At 52.9% G+C, this 15,002-nt stretch overlaps 2 protein-coding genes and 1 long non-coding RNA gene across 5 annotated transcripts; 2 read left to right on the top strand and 1 right to left on the bottom strand.

Annotated features, from left to right (window-relative positions):
* Positions 1–5: 5 nt before the first annotated feature.
* Positions 6–5,816, top strand: LOC127592171 (transcription factor 23-like). 2 transcript variants are annotated; one of them, XR_007960073.1, is made up of 5 exons: positions 6–1,140; positions 1,826–1,969; positions 2,051–2,215; positions 2,470–2,740; positions 5,769–5,816. XR_007960073.1 is itself a non-coding variant. In XM_052052697.1 (4 exons), exons 1-4 carry the CDS (start codon positions 997–999, stop codon positions 2,629–2,631), a joined length of 615 nt encoding a protein of 204 aa, XP_051908657.1. In that variant the 5' UTR covers positions 6–996; the 3' UTR covers positions 2,632–2,989. The 2 variants fall into 2 exon arrangements, 1 of the variants encoding a protein (XP_051908657.1); XM_052052697.1 differs by lacking the exon at positions 5,769–5,816 and having other exon boundaries at positions 2,470–2,989.
* On the bottom strand, positions 4,909–14,984 carry slc5a6a (solute carrier family 5 member 6a). 2 transcript variants are annotated; one of them, XM_052052679.1, is made up of 17 exons: positions 14,835–14,984; positions 11,794–12,054; positions 11,475–11,696; positions 11,159–11,224; positions 11,033–11,084; positions 10,659–10,726; positions 9,507–9,661; positions 9,289–9,429; positions 9,090–9,219; positions 8,905–8,993; positions 8,648–8,760; positions 8,501–8,568; positions 8,210–8,296; positions 7,938–8,119; positions 7,762–7,865; positions 7,580–7,701; positions 4,909–7,356 (listed from the first exon to the last, which is right to left on the bottom strand). In XM_052052679.1, the coding sequence occupies exons 2-17, from the start codon at positions 11,917–11,919 to the stop codon at positions 7,162–7,164; spliced, it is 1,920 nt and encodes a 639-aa protein (XP_051908639.1). In that variant the 5' UTR covers positions 11,920–12,054; positions 14,835–14,984; the 3' UTR covers positions 4,909–7,161. The 2 variants fall into 2 exon arrangements, with proteins under 2 accessions (XP_051908639.1, XP_051908638.1); XM_052052678.1 differs by lacking the exon at positions 14,835–14,984 and adding an exon at positions 14,443–14,526.
* Positions 9,835–10,497, top strand: LOC127592173 (uncharacterized). The gene is made up of 3 exons (XR_007960074.1): positions 9,835–10,110; positions 10,185–10,295; positions 10,396–10,497. It is a non-coding gene; the product is annotated as an uncharacterized LOC127592173 (long non-coding RNA).
* Positions 14,985–15,002: the final 18 nt, after the last annotated feature.

Below are 15,002 nucleotides of genomic sequence, written 5' to 3'. Positions count from 1 at the left end.
GGTGACCAGGACGTGCTGCAGAGATGGTTGGCCTGGGAAGGCCTCGGGACCCCACCAGGAAGAGTCGGATGAAGTGGCCGGGGGAGATGAGGCAAGTCTGGCCATTTAGGTCTCACACATTTCAGATGGTTTATGATTAGAACACAGATTCGTGTATTGCTCGTATTTGTTATTTATGTGGCCCGGGCCTCGATAACACTCCACAACACTGCTTGTTACCTTACTTGAGAGTCGTGTGTGTGTGTGGGGGGGGGGGGGGGTTCTTTTTTAAACTGTTGCTTTCTTTCTAGGTCAGGCTGATACCAGATGAACGTCTCGGTCATCGCAGTGAATGTCGCGCCGGCCCTGACCTTCCCCGTCCCACCCGAGTCCAGCTGTTCCCACAATGGAGAGTTTCCCAAGCCCCCCCAGCCCCCAGAGTGCCCTGGCTCCCGACCCCCTTCTCGTCCCGCACTCCCCCTGGCCTTACCGCCCGCCCGCCTGCTCATCTTGGCAGCCGAACAAGCAGGGAGGATCGGTCCGACCGGGCGGCCGAGATAAGGCCCGCACCGAGTTCCCCACATTACCTCACTCGATAAGGGAACCAACGAGACGGGGCGGATGGGGTCCCACTTTTTTTCTTTTTTTTTATGGGGTGGGGGGATGCTCTGAACGGATGCTGATGCACTGGGATATTTGCTTGCAGACTGCGAGACGGAGCTGCAGAGAGACGGCGGGACCCGCTTGGGGAAACGCTCCGGACGGATGCCGATGCGCTCCCCACTTTTCTTCGTGGACTCCTCCCCCCTTGTTCATGGTCAAGGTCCCGGACGCAGGTGCCACCGCCGTTACTGAAAATTCTTGACTTCGGATGAATACGTGGCAGAACTCCTGAGTCCATCAATGTCAAAGCGCGGGAATCGACCGGCGTCCGGCCGCCGGGCGTAGACGCCAACTCTCGGCTTTGGCGAAAGCTCCGGGCCGTCCGCGCCCATCCGCTTCTTTCCCGCAGCGCTCATGGCGGCAAACCCTTTGGAGAGTCTCATGTCGGTCGCCGTGAGCCGCCGACCGGCAGAACCTGAGAGCCGGCGGGCCTCCGCCGGCACAAGCCTGCCAAAACGCAGGCGCGGCATCGGCAGCGACCGGGAGCCGTCTTGTCTGGTAAGCAAACTTTGAAGGCTTGCTTTTGGTTTTTCTACATGACTTGGAGTACACACTTTTACCACGTTGACGCTTCAAGAATTTTTTTTTTTTTGGGGTCCCTTTTTTTATTTTTAAACAATGACAATCTAATCCATTTGATGTATTCCGAGTCTCTCCCGGGCCTCGGCGTTCAATTCGCTGGCTCTGATATGACCCCGATGCTCACCACCAGCTGAAGAATGTTTTGTACTCGGGCCTGACGGATTCATGGGCTGGCTTATTGAACGATTTTAGCGCCTTTTAAATTGCTATTTCAATATTTTTTTTCCTGCACCAAAAAAAAAAATCGGTTTCTCTTTGCAGATTTTCTTTTTCTCCTCCCTCTGTTCTGAAGTCGGATGTTCTGCCTGTAATTCATATTGATTTGTTGCAAGAGAAAACGAAAGTGATCCGATCCATTCTATTGGTACTTTTCATCCATCGTCCAATGAATTGGCCATCAAGAATTTGATGGGAATGGACATCGGGCTCTCCCTCATATTGATGCCGTACCTCTGTGCCGTTGAATTAGCGTTTGGGGGAGACGTGAGGATGATATAGTTGACGGCAAATATTCGTTGAAGCTACAAAACGCTTACCGAATGTTTTCTCTCGCTCTCTTTTTAATTTTTTAAATTTTAAATTCTGATTGTGTACCTTTCAGGTGCCACCTGCTTGCGGGCCCAGATCAAAAGCGAGGGATCAAAAGCTCGCCCTCGGCGCGCCGCGCAGTCATCACTCGCCAGAAAATGCGGCACGGGAGAGGAGCCGCGTACGCAGCTTGCGTCAGGCCTTCCACAGCCTGCAGGTGCTCCACAACGACGACAACAACAAAATAGGAAGAGCCAAATGTGAAACCAAGGTGATTCCCGTTGAATTTCTTCGGCAGGATGCCCTGCCCTCGGTCCCTCGCGACACCAAGTTGTCCAAGCTGGATGTTCTGGTTCTGGCCACCAACTACATAGCCTACCTGACGCAGATCCTGGACCAGGGAAGAACTCTGAGCGAGTATACCTTGCCGCCAAGACCGGGTGGATACCTGCACCCAGTTAAGGTAAAGCTGAGCCGCAGTCCAACCGGCCTTCTACAAGTTGACCCTGTTGATTTGGTTTTTTCCTGATTGAGAGTAAAAAAAAAAAAAAGGATCTTTTCGACAATATTCACATTGCAATTGAACTCAATTTGCCGACAAACTGACTGCTTGTTTTATGTAAAATGATTGATGGCGACGCTCCTGCACACGTCTGGAGCTATTCATAAGATTTTTGGAGTGCCTTTGCAGCAAATAAAAGGATTCTCTTCCGGCAGAAATGGCCAATGCGTTCCCTGCTCTACTGCGGCAGCGTCGGGGAGGTGCTCTCCGGAGTCCAAGCCGACGGGACGCCTCCGTCCAGACAGGACGCATACCGACCCGAGCGTCCGGCGCAAGCAGACGAGGAGTGTTCGGAACATGCGGGACGGCGACTCTAATGACCTCCGCCCCCTTTCAAGCCACTTTCCCGAACCTTGGCACAAACCATCATGGGGTGCTCTCGTTCCAACATAGGAAAATGAATTCTTGAGCTATTGCTGACATACGGTAAGTCTTGACTTTGAACGTGCTACTTTCCCATGACGGACTGGAAAAATTGATATCAGTCAGTGTGTCGCCATTGGTGACGATCACTTCAGCATCCGACGAGGCTCTTGGAGCTCTACTTTCAAATTAAAAACCACCATGCCAGACCTGTCAACTTTTCGGAGCGCCGACCTGTATAAAGTACCAAAAAAAAAAAAATCCTTATAACATCCCAAAGCATTTTATATGTCAAAATAACGGCAGAACCCCCCCCCCCCCTTTAAACTCCCCAACTTATTTTCCAGAGTCATATTCTGCACGGTTATTTCTCACGGTTGTTGTGTGTCTTTGTCACGCGTTTGTGATGTCCTTATTCAAATAGCCCAAGGATCAAGAATAAAAGCACATTCTAGCGAGCATTTTTCTATTCTTATTGGAATACATTTTTGGTTTCATTCCCAGACCTTTATTTGATTTTTTTTTTGGTCTCACTCAAAATTGAGATTTCTATTTCGCGGCATTTGACGCTTGTACGTTCTGATTTGAAATGACGAGCAAACTCACCAATTACTTATTTTAATTTTTTTTGTGCGCCAGCTTCTATAAAGAGCGTGACGGCAAAGTGCCTTCACGTGTTGCGTACGTAACAGAAGGACTGAAAACGGAGAGCCTGGTCCTCTCCGTTCTCCCTCCTCCATCGATCATCCTGACAGACGTTCGCACCTTTTCACCGCTCGAGATTTCAACCCCAAAAGCAACGCCGTCGGGGGCTCTGACGTTCTTTATGGATTTGCGCTGATTTAGCGGCCGCTTTTGAGGAGGACACTCGGCTTGCACAAATGAGAGCGCGCCATTGAAGTCCAACTCATAAGTCACGTTGATATGCGAGCGAGGACCACGCGCAACGGGCCCACGTTCAAGGCTACTTCCATCAATCTGTCGGGCGAGGGGCTGAGGCCTGGGGGACATCATCGCCCGTTTTCCAGTATGTGGCGATGACTAATTTGGAGTGTCTGGAGTCCGGGATGCCGAGGTCGAACCCGCGCGCGCTTTGTACGCTCGAAGCTCCTTTCAACGTTCACACTTCACGTCGTTCATTTGCCGATTTGGCTTATGATCAGCAGCCGTGTCGTGTCAACTTCATGATAACAACCAGACTTTATTATTATTATTATTTTTTTAGTGCCGATGACCAAACTCCACGTCGGGTGTCTATTGCAACAATCAATCATAAGAATCATCATCATTAATAATGGCAGCCCGGTGGTGAATTCCAGCCTCGGCCTTCCGATGTGCAATGCGGCTTTGTGGCTTTTTTCCGGGTACTCCGGCTTCCTCCCACATGCCAAAAACATGCGTGGCGGGTCAACGGGACACTGGACAATTGTCCCGCGGTGCCATTGTGAGGCCCGCAACCGGTTCGGGATGTGCCCCGCCTACTGCCCGCTGACAGCTGGGATAGGTTCCAGCACCCCCACCCCCGCGACCCTCCTAAGGAGAAGCGGTTCCTGGGTAGTGGAAACCTGTTCTCTGGACAAACCTCCCACCATTTAGTGTTTCATTGTCAAAATGGGGGGGCGGGGGGGTGGTCGTGAAAAAATGAGCAAACCAGCAGTGGTCCATTTGAGCGCCTCCACCTGTAGCCGGATACTTCTTTCCTCCATCCATCCAAGTGGATTCATGTTGAAGACGGCGTGCGTCCAAATTGTCTGCCCCTCATCCGCTCCGAGATAAACTCCATCTTTTGCTCTTTTGGGCCAGAACGCTGATGGTGGGGGTTGGAAATTTATGGTGCGGCGTGGCCACACTCCCCGTTTTGGCTGCACTCGTTGCTCCAAAATGGCCAGAAGCAGTGGGAGAGGAGGAACACGGAGAACGGAAGAAGGAGGCAGGACGCAAATGGAATCGAGACGAGGACCTGCGCGGGTCAAAAGAATCCAATAAAAAAGCGGGACGCCGTAAGGTCAAAGGTCGCCCAATGGAAAAAGGAGACTTTTCAAGCCAACCCGAACGTTGCCGCTTTGTTCAGTGAATCCGAATGACTCGGATTCACTGTTCACCGTGAAAAAAACCAAACGGTGGGGGCGGGTTGTTTTCCCCAAGCCACTCGCCGGGCGGCTGTGGATTGTTGCCACGTGCTCAGAAACAAGTCAGAGGAGCGGCGTGAATGAATCGCAGACACCAGGAAGTCGTGGACCTTAAAATCACTTTAATATCACAATTGGAATCGGTCAAATCTCTCGTAGCATACATCGGACGACGAGCGCAACGTCAATCGAGACTAAAATCAATGGAGAGGTTGTCATGGTTCCTCATCGCCGACGGGAATGAGCTTGACGTCAATTTCTCCACGGCAAGATCCCGCGCGTACAACAAATGAGATGTTACAACAAAATAAAGGCACATCCGAAACTGAGGAATCGGCTCGACGTCAACTCGCTTCTTTTTTTTTTGGAATTATCAAGTGAGAACGCTCGTGAGATGAGATGGGACACAAAGAAGAATAAATATTGCCATCCACAATATTTATTCCCGGCAGAAATTACTAAGTGTCGTGATTTCCTTGCACAAAGTGTAATTTTTGTGCAGCCCTGCCTGCCTGTAATTGAGCGCGAGCCGGCATTGGACCGTCGACGGCATCCGCCGCTTTCTCACCCGCTTTCGGGTTTTCGATTGCGCACTCAAGAATCTTAAAAAAAAATAATAATAATCATCATACAAAGAAGATGGACCAAATGTCAGGACTCCAGTTTTGCTCTCCTCACAGTGTCAAAGGGCAATCGAGGCACACGTCACTTAAGGTGACCTTACAGGCACACACACACTTCAAGTAATTTCAGGTTACATGAAAGATTGTTCAAAAATAGAAACATTCATCACAGAGACGGACGCGATCTCGAGTCATTACATTAAAACGCAAAGGCGGTCGCCTGAATGGGCCATGGAGCACCGTCAAAACAAGCGGCGGTTTATTAGGTTCAAAGTTTCTTTTTTTCCCCCAGACAGGTTTTTTTTTCTTTCTTTTTTTGGGGGGGGGGGTGTTTTTCAGGCACGTCGCCGGGAAGGCAGTGACAGCTCGGATGAAGGCTGAAGCGACTCTCAGCCAGGTAAGAGTTTTTGGCTGCTAAAAAAAAAAAAAAGACCATTGTCTGGACGAAACCCTTAAACCTAAAGTAACAACCACAAGTGGAAAAGATGAACGCCACCGCGCCGGCTGTTGTTTTAACGCTCTGCATTGCCAATTCAGCCACCAGAGGAAAGAAAAAAAAAGATACAATAGAAGGATCATTTTGCATATAGAATTCCACATCACATTTCGACTCTTGAAATGTGTGGAAATGATCCAAAAAATGGACACGTGTGATCTCAAATGGATAGGAAAAGAGGCGAGCGTTGTATTCTATATGCTTTGGACAAAGATTGAGGTATTTCGGAAGGACACAACAAACATTTGCTTGGCCCCAAACGGTCTCGGCAGCAAGCCGGAGTCAAATCCTCAGCAAAAAATCAATGACATGTGCTCAAAGCTGCTACACCCCTTGATTGTCTGAACTGTGCTTTTTTGTGGGGGGGGGGGGGAAATCTCTTCAGAGCAGCGCGTCACTGAGACTTTCAAATTCCGTTGGGAAATGTTTTTCATCCTTTTCAGACGGCAGTCTCGAAACAAACCCTCGGAAGCCGCGTGACCAAAGATGGCCGTGTGGAGTTTTATCACGCGCTGATGAAACTCTCATTTCAGACGAGGACAACGGATGGGTGAGTGGACGATGGGACGGCCAAGAATTCTTTGAAATTACCCCGCCTGTACTCAAGCGACAGTAAAGACGAAAGAAAGAGCGACATGATTACAATGAGTCACATAGTGGCAAAGACGGTCTCCAAGACAGGTTTGGAGCAGGTCTTTGTTCGGGGGCCGCCGTGTTTAAAATTGGACTCGGGTCCCCGTCGTCGTAAAACGCCGACGAGCGAGCGCGATGACGGGAAAGGAGCCAATTTCAACTTTGCGGTAGGCCAGCGCGAAGGCGAATGAAACGGCGAACGAGCGGCTAAAGATCACGGAGAGTAAACCGCCGCGCGCATTCAAGTGGGGCGGGAGTTGAGGGCGGCCATTTTCCAACTCTCGGACGCTAAATGGGACATTTCTCCAGCGCAAGTCCCAAGAGCAACTCGCGCTCCTTTTGGCTACGCACAAGAACCGACGTTCTGGCCACTGTCAACTCCCGGAAGGCGCCGCTTCGTAGTGTTACCTTTCAAGACTTAAAACGACAACAACAACAATGAAAAAAAAAGTTCACCAGTTTGAAAGTAGCGCTAGTCTCCCACATCAGATGTCGGAGCGCGTTAGCTTAATTATTGCCATGCCCAAGCTCGTCTGCGCGCGTCCCTCGCCACGGGCTTCTTTTGGCTTTCGTGTCGAGGGAAAGCGCGTGCGAAGGCCGGTTTTAGAGGGCCGTCTCCTCGGCGCGGCGAGCGCTCAGCTTGCACGCGGGCAGCGCCGCCCCGCGTTCGTCGTCTTCCGCCGGCGCGCCGTCGCTCTCCATTTCTTTCTCCTCGGTGAGCGCGTCCTCTTTGCGGTAAGCCGCTCCGTTGGCGCCTTTCTTGGCCCTCTCGTAAGGCCGCGCGCCGACTTCGTTGGACTGCTCCGCAAAGACACCACTTGAAAAGCGGGAAAGGCAAAAAAAAAAAAAAAACTGCATCCCGAGCCCCCCCCCACCCATTTCTCACATTCAAATTTCGGTGACCACTGTGTATTTTTCTTGCATTCGCAAAGGGCTACCGAGAATGTCGTCCACATGCGGATGACGCCATTGGTACTCGAGTATTAGGCGCCATTGCAAAGGCTGGGCGGCGCTCGCTCACCTTTGGCGCCAGAGGAGTGACGCAGCACAGTTTCTCCTTGTAGCGTTGAGGCAGAAAGAAGAGCAGATTCCCCAGGACCGGGTACACGGTTCCCGGCCTCAGTTGCTTCTCCTTCATCGGTCCTAAAATGGCCAGACTGAGTCAGTCGGTCCTCGGGGGGCCGCGTGGCCGCTTCGGCGTACCCGTGAGCAGGCTGACAAGCAGGCCCACCGCGACCACGGTGGCCGAATTGTGAGCGCTGTACCACATGTAGGACAACGAATAGAGTGCGTCCACGCCCGTCGGCCTGAAAGGCGAAAGCAAAGCCGGGTGAGACCGAGTCCGCGAGGTCAAAGCGCCGTTTCCAAAATCGGCTCACCTCGGTTTAGTTGTGGCGTTGACCAAGGCGCTGGCGAGCGTCGCGGTCACGTTCTCAAAAGGGGGCGGCGTGACGCTCGCCAGCGGTGACGCGGCGCTCGAAGCGGGCATGCGCAGGACAAAACTGCCGATGCCCACCCAGAAAGCCATGGCCAGGCCCGTCGCTAAGCCCACCAGCGCCCCCTGGGGACGTCGTGCGAGAAAAGCGTGAGAGCCCGTCCGTCGCGGTGACCCCCCCCCCCCCCCCCCCAGGAAAAAAAAAGCCACACTTACGATGGAGTTGGCCCACGGGAAGAACATTCCCAGGGAAAAAAGGCCGAGCAGGGGGCCGCCCACCATCCCAAAGATGCTCAAGGCCGCCTAAGGGTGCAGAGGACACACACACACACACACACGTGCGTGCGCGTAGACCGAAAGGCAGAGAAGATAAAGAATATGTGTCGCCGGGCCGCTTGCAGTCAAATACGAGTTGGGCGATAAACCCGTCAAATCATCCAGACGTGACCAAAGTGAAACGCGGCACTTCGGGATTAGACAGATTTTTTTTAAAAATTGTTTTGTTACCTGCAGCACGGATCCCATGACGGAAGCCAGGTAGGCCATCGCCAGACAGACCAAGCCGTAGGCCAGCGCTGGGAGAGACACGACGACCAATCACGGACCGCAAATTCTTCTCTTGTACACGAGAGAGAGAGCGAGAGAGCAACTGACCGAGTCCTTTGGAGAGCAGCGTGGCTTTGGACTCGGCCATGTCGGGAAAGTGAGGTTTGATGAGGTCCTCCATGGTTACTGTCGCCAGGGAGTTGAACGCTGAAGAGATGGTGCTGCGGGGGGGGGGGGAGGGGGGGGGGGGGAAAACAAAAATGCCAAAGTCTCTTCAGGTCAGCCTGCGTTTTGGACGGAGATTCAGGTGCGACTTTGCCTCCAATGACGACTGTCCACGTTGGTTTGCGTCGGCGCCGGTTTACCTGAGCGCGCCGCTGAAGAGGCAGGCCACAAACAGGCCGGCCAGGCCGGGCAGGTCCTTGAAGACGTCCATCACAAAGTACAACACCATCTGGCCCCCCCCCCCCCCCAAAAAATTTTTAAAAGACGCCAGACGTTTCCAATGGCCGGCGGCGGCTTTTGCATGGGCTCCCATTGGGGTGCGCACCTGATCGTTTGTTTGGACGTAGCCCTTCTCCAGAGGGCTGTCCTCTCCGTAGCGAGCAAACATGACCAGCCCCATCAAACAACCCAAACACAGGACGATCTGCTGGCAGGGGAAAACCACGTAGCACGACCTGGAAGGGACAAAGTGAGAAGGACGGCCACCCCCCCTCCCCCCCCAAAAAAAGCAACGCTGCGCTCACATGATGGCCTCTTTCTCGGTGCGGGAACTGAGGTAGCGCTGGACTTGGGCCTGGTTGACCCCGTACAGCGCCAGCATCAGGAAGATTCCGCCGACGCCCAACGTCCAGAAGGTGTGGCGCTCCAAAGGATCCGGGTTGAGGCTGCAAGCGTTTCACGCCTTTCAATGGCCATCCGCATCAAAGTCGGACTCCTCCGGAGATTGGTCGCGTCGACTCACTCGAGTCCGGCGATGCGGCTGCCGTTCACGGCTTTCCTCCACACCTCTGAAATCCCCCCCGCCTGGTGCGCCCCGACGATAATCACCGCCAGCTGCCCCGCAAACATGACCACGGTCTGGAAGACGTCGGTCCACATCACCGCCTTTAGGCCCCCCTGAGGGACACAATCGCACAAGAGAACCGGATTGAGCGGGATTTCGGGCTGTCGGAAGCGGCTTTCGCCGGCGAGTGTTTGAGTACTCGGGAATATTTGCCGGGATCCACCTGGATCGACTCAAGTGTTGCTCAGCGACCTTGTTAAAACTCTTATTTGATTGCTCTTTTTTTTTTTTGCTAAAGTGACGTTTCTGAGCGCGCATGCCGTTTCCGATCGACCGCGAACGCACCGCAGCCCCGGATGACGTCACTTTTCACTCGCTCTGGATAGGAGACGCAACTTACGAGCACTTTTCCGTACAAGACAAACGCCTCGGGATAAATCAAGGTTGCTCTTTTCTCTGTGCCAGCTGCTAGGCAGTGGAGTTGAATGCCGTGGCATTTGGGGGGAGGGAGAGGGGGGGGGGGGCAAGGAGAGTGCGGCGTTTTGAAGAAGACCCCATCCCGGTGAGTGTGCGCAGTCAGCATTCTTATGTCAATGTCTCACTCCATGTGCACCCCCCTCACCCTCCCCCCGCGAGCTAGGAATGATGTCAAAGTTGAGATCGAGATGAGTTGCTGGTGAGACGCAACTGTTGGCACCGTTGGAGCTCCTCCACATGCACAGCGAGCAGGCGGCGCGAGCGTGCGAGGTAAGCTAACTCGCTCACGGGGAACGGTCGTAAGAGTTGGATTGACGCACTACTTTGTCCCCGCTCGATCATGGCGACTTTGTTTTGTTCCGACGGACAGATTGAATCGTCGACGGATTGAATGTCTGCTGCTTGGATGCCACGTGGGACGTCAGCGAAGGACATTGCGATTTTCGTGGCCACCTGTTGTCCTGGAGGCTGGTAGGACAATCTCAAGGATTTCCCTTCTCCCCCCCCCCTCCTGAATTTGGTGAATGTGCACATTGTGTAACATGCGTATATCATAAGCAAGTCGATGAGCAAAAAAGGGTTGTCCTGAACAAAAAGGAGTACGTAAACGTCGCCAATGAATTAGCAACTCACCAGACAGGTATAGAGAGTGCACACCAGTCCCATGGCAAACACGGCTCCCCATAAGTCAAAACCTGTCACTGGAAGCAAATGCAGCAGATGATGGACGTCCGTTCATTTCACTGCAGATCATGAAATCGTTTTGAGACAAACAAAGCACATTTTTCAGACCAGTCGAGAAATGGCCGTTTCCCCCACAGGGGAAATTAAAACCTGCTTCATTGGGGCCATTTGAAAACTTTGTTCAAATGAGCTGTCTGCTTATTCAGAATGCCCCCCCCCCACACATACAAAAAAAAAAACCCCAGCTGCGCTTGTTCAGCAATTGTGGTGAGTCAAGTGCATCCCGGTGAAGGACGGCAAAGCGCGGGTTCGGTGACTCTTACCCGCGTTCAGTGCCAACGCCGGAGCATAAAGGACCACCCCCATATAAATGACCTGCAGATGAAGGGCACCCGCGTTAGGCAAATCCATTCACTCCAGAGACCGTATCAATCCGGCGTTAACGATACCATCTGGAAGATGAAGGTCACAGTCCCACAGATGCGGACGGTCTTGTTAAAGCGCAGCTCCAGATACTGCCGGGAGAAAATGGTCGGCAAAAACCAAATCAAACAAAGGCCGCCGATCGCACATCATCTCAGAGCGGCGCGGCGTTTGGTCGCGGCGCCCGCCCGGCGACAAAATAACTGATAAGTGTCCTTGAATTTGAGGGGAGAGGGGAAGAAGGAAATCAAATTCGGCATTGCTGATGAAGGTCAAGGAGAAGACGGTGAAGAGGACGGGAAAAAAAAAATGGCCGAGCGTTTGGAGCCCCGGCCGGCGTACCTCGTAGGCGCTGGAAAGGCGCAGCCTGTAGAAGACCGGGATGAAGACGTGAGCTGGGATGAGAAGGCCCAAGAAGTAGGAGCAGCCCAGGAACCAGTACTGCGTCCCGAAGGTGTAGATTTCCGCCGGCGCGCCCAGAATGGCCACGGCCGACTGGAACGTGGCCAGCAGCGACAGAGACACGGGAAGCCAGCTCATGGAGCGGTCGGCCATCAGGAACTCCTGGAGGGGGAGTACCAGTAAGAACTTCAGATCGCTCACTCCTGCGCTTTTGCTCCACTCCCCCCCCCCCCCCCCCCCAAAAAAAAGGGAAGCCCACCTGCGTGGTCCGCTGGCGCCCGCCGGAGAAGGCGTAATACAAGCCGATGCCGGCCGAGGCCACCAGCAGCAACGCGAAGATGACGTAGTCTGCCGTGGTGAAGTGCATCTGGACCACCGCCGCCATCTTGACTCTGAAGGTAGGCTTGGATTCGGTGAGGCGGAGAAAAGGAGCTTGTTGAAGAGGCCGCCGGGGTCGGGGGGGGGGGGGGGCGATCACAACGTTAAAGCCGCTACGTCGCCCATTGTTGTCGCCGCAGAGCTGCGGGGCAGAGAAGCGACGCGATCATCGGATGAGTGGTGCGTGCCGAGGTATTCCCGAGTTAGAGAGTTAGACGGTTCCTGTGCCGCGAACGTTCCCCCCCCCCAAAAAAAATTCAAACGGGAGATATACGGCAGAGAAACGGGCTCATTCGACAAACGCGTGCCCAAAAAAAGACATTGACTGTCAACTCTTAACTCATTCCCTCCCAAAGACGTTTTTCAACGTCTTTTCAGACTCGGTCCACAATTGGCTGGTAGTGAATGAGTGAAATGAAGGGTTGACGATTTAGATGGTCGCGACGAGACGACCGATCCCGGCGGCATTCGTTAGCGGTTCTGCTTGAAGGACACGCAAATGTGGGCAATATCATGTCGCCTGCCTCCAAAGTAAGACGTGATGACGGCGCCGCAGCACCGTTCTGGAGTTGACCATTTTTCGTTCTGAAAAAGATTTTCCAATGAATATCGCCATAACGATAATCCGCGTGGCGGTGAGCGAAAAGACAACGCTCGCACCGTCAATGGAAGCCACCCAAAATATTAGAACGCGGCAGGAAACTGGAATTCAACACCCGTGCGATCTTGTTAAACAAACGCAACCCAAAACCCGCTGGTGCTTTTCTAAGAGCAAAAAAAAAAAAATTCCGACTGTGGAGTTGCAGGAAGGAAAATGGCTTTCCTCGAGTCATGGGGAGCCAGCCCCAAATATCAAATATGACGCACAGGCAGGGGCAGGCATCGACGGGAGGACCGTATCTTTTCAGACATTTTGGCTTTTATGCGGGTGAGAGTTCAACTCTGGAACGGGTTCCCGTTTTTCCCGTTGGATAAGGACACGCGTCGGTGGGCCGCGCTCTTTCTCGTTTGTTTCTCTCTGTGACACAAAGTGGCAAGAATTCAAACAAACCAGATTGCACCCCGGACAAAGCCGTCGTCGCCTCCGACACTGGCTGCTCACGTTTCTGGCAGCTGCCATCAAAGGTGGGCCAAATTCCGCCGTCCGCATTGATAAAGCGCACGTGCAAACGATACAAGACATGATAAGTTGGCATTTATGACTCCCTGTTGAGGGAAATAATCCCCCGGTGGAGCCTTATCACTTCTCCTCATTTCTTTCCAACTTGCAGATAGCAACGAGGTCAGGCTCGCGGCTCATTAACGTTCACCTCGGAAAGGATTAGAGAATCTGCTGACTGAATTTCAAAATCCCCCGTTCACCTGCGTCTGCGTCAAACTCGCCCTTCTAATAAGATGCGTGTCTTTTTCTCGTCGCCGTCAAAACGGTGCCTTGGTAGCACGTCATGCTTTTTTCCCCCCCAAATGACGGGACAAGCGATACCCCGCTCGTTGCCCCGTTTTGAGCGCGTGGTCCCGTCTCGTTCCCGTGAGCTGCTCCCTCGGTACCGTGCCGGCAGCGAGAAGGCCTTTGATCACCTTGACAACCAAAGTTCGAGCCCAGGGTGTTGCTACGAGGCCACAGTGCCACACTAGGGCTGCATCACGTTGGGAAAAATCGATGACATTCGAGTACAGCAAGATCGATATTATTGGGATATTTCATATGAACCTAAAGAAATGATACTTTTATCTGATGATACCTTCCCCCGCCCCCATGCAGGAAAATAAGGAACCTCGGTGGATTCTTGGCAAATTCATCGTGCCGCTCGACTGCCGCAGGTGCTGATCGCGTCGACGTCGGTGGCGGCAAGCTGGCCGAGGACGTTCTTTCCATGCGACAATAAGTAAGTGAACTACATTACCCAGAGGACTGTCAAAATTCAACTTCTCTTCTATGAATCTGTTATTTGACGTTTGCTGTTCTGTATCGCATTTGGTTGCCACCGCAGCTGTTGTGAAAGCGCTCTAGAAATAGAGCTACGGTATCGCATCGTATCGTGTCGGACGTCGCGGGTAGCGGTCACGCGGTTCGCATTGACTTGCCGAAATGGCACGCTAGAGTTTAGACTTCCGCTTCGCCGAAACGCGACTGCTCGCGTTGCTACCGACACCAATCGCGTGTCTCGTTGTATGCCAAGCGGCCAAAGACGGATGCGACCATTGGCTAATCAATCTGCACGCGCTCGCATTGCCGTTCGGTTCAGATCCGGTATAACTGTGTAACTAACGTGCTAGTCACATACTTTTTTTCTCCTCCGATTGCGTGAATGACGAGTGGTGGACGGGGCAAATGGAATGGACAGTAAATAAACGGCGGTCATAAAACCAATTTGACAGCGCGACAACGCGGTGCTGTCCCCCACTTCAGACCTTGCTAAACCGTAGCGCGCGCGACGACACGAGTTAAGCCCCGGTCTTTAATGTCGGCCAAATTGAAATTTCAATTCAAGGACTTCAACGACACAATTGAGCAGCGTGACTTTCTTACCTCTCTTGAGCTGGTAAAATAAAGTACGACGTCAAGGTCTGGTCCGGTAGGTTAGTGCCGTCGGACCGCCCATTTTGGTTGACGCGCAACACGTTGCGTTCGGGTACGCTCGGTAAACTCGGCATTCTGCGCGTTCAAGGCCAATAAAATGATTCGCGTGTCGTTTGAGCCCAGCCGACCGGGTCTTGTCAGTACAGTACGCCGTCGTGTGGCCCGCGCTAGGTTAAGAATGAGATTAATTTGTTTCTTCGGAACGCGTTTCTAGATCCGAAGGCCGCGTACTAACACGTCCGTCGTCATGTATTTACGGTGCAATCATGTCGTGACCGCGGCCGAGGCTCCAACGGACACGTTATGTTTGTTAAAACGCGATGACCTTACACATGACTCACCTGGACATCCAATTCTTTTCGTTTTGGCCGCAGCTTCTTTTTTCTCCCCTCACACTAGTGAACGGCGCGGATTCTCCGGGAGCCGCGCGGCTTGCTCAATCGCGGTCCCTCAAGCTGATGACGCAAATCTCGCCTGTCCTCTGCGACATCTGGGGTAAATCATTGCCA

The sequence above is a fragment of the Hippocampus zosterae genome, chromosome 19, assembly GCF_025434085.1.
Source record: "Hippocampus zosterae strain Florida chromosome 19, ASM2543408v3, whole genome shotgun sequence".
NCBI lineage: Eukaryota > Metazoa > Chordata > Actinopteri > Syngnathiformes > Syngnathidae > Hippocampus > Hippocampus zosterae.
This window is presented reverse-complemented; position numbering and strand designations above follow the sequence as displayed.

Bases quoted from the DNA above. Each gene is read 5' to 3' on its own strand.
- LOC127592171 (XM_052052697.1), top strand. From the start codon at position 997: ATGGCGGCAAACCCTTTGGAGAGTCTCATGTCGGTCGCCGTGAGCCGC. The intron at 1,970-2,050 runs GTGCTCCACAAC...TTTCTTCGGCAG, and splicing joins AGGCCTTCCACAGCCTGCAG to GATGCCCTGCCCTCGGTCCC. The intron at 2,216-2,469 runs GTAAAGCTGAGC...CTCTTCCGGCAG, and splicing joins GATACCTGCACCCAGTTAAG to AAATGGCCAATGCGTTCCCT.
- slc5a6a (XM_052052679.1), bottom strand. From the start codon at position 11,919: ATGGCGGCGGTGGTCCAGATGCACTTCACCACGGCAGACTACGTCATC. The intron at 9,430-9,506 runs GTGAGTCGACGC...AAACGCTTGCAG, and splicing joins AGCCGCATCGCCGGACTCGA to CCTCAACCCGGATCCTTTGG. The intron at 8,569-8,647 runs GTCAGTTGCTCT...TGTCTCTCCCAG, and splicing joins GCTGCTCTCCAAAGGACTCG to CGCTGGCCTACGGCTTGGTC.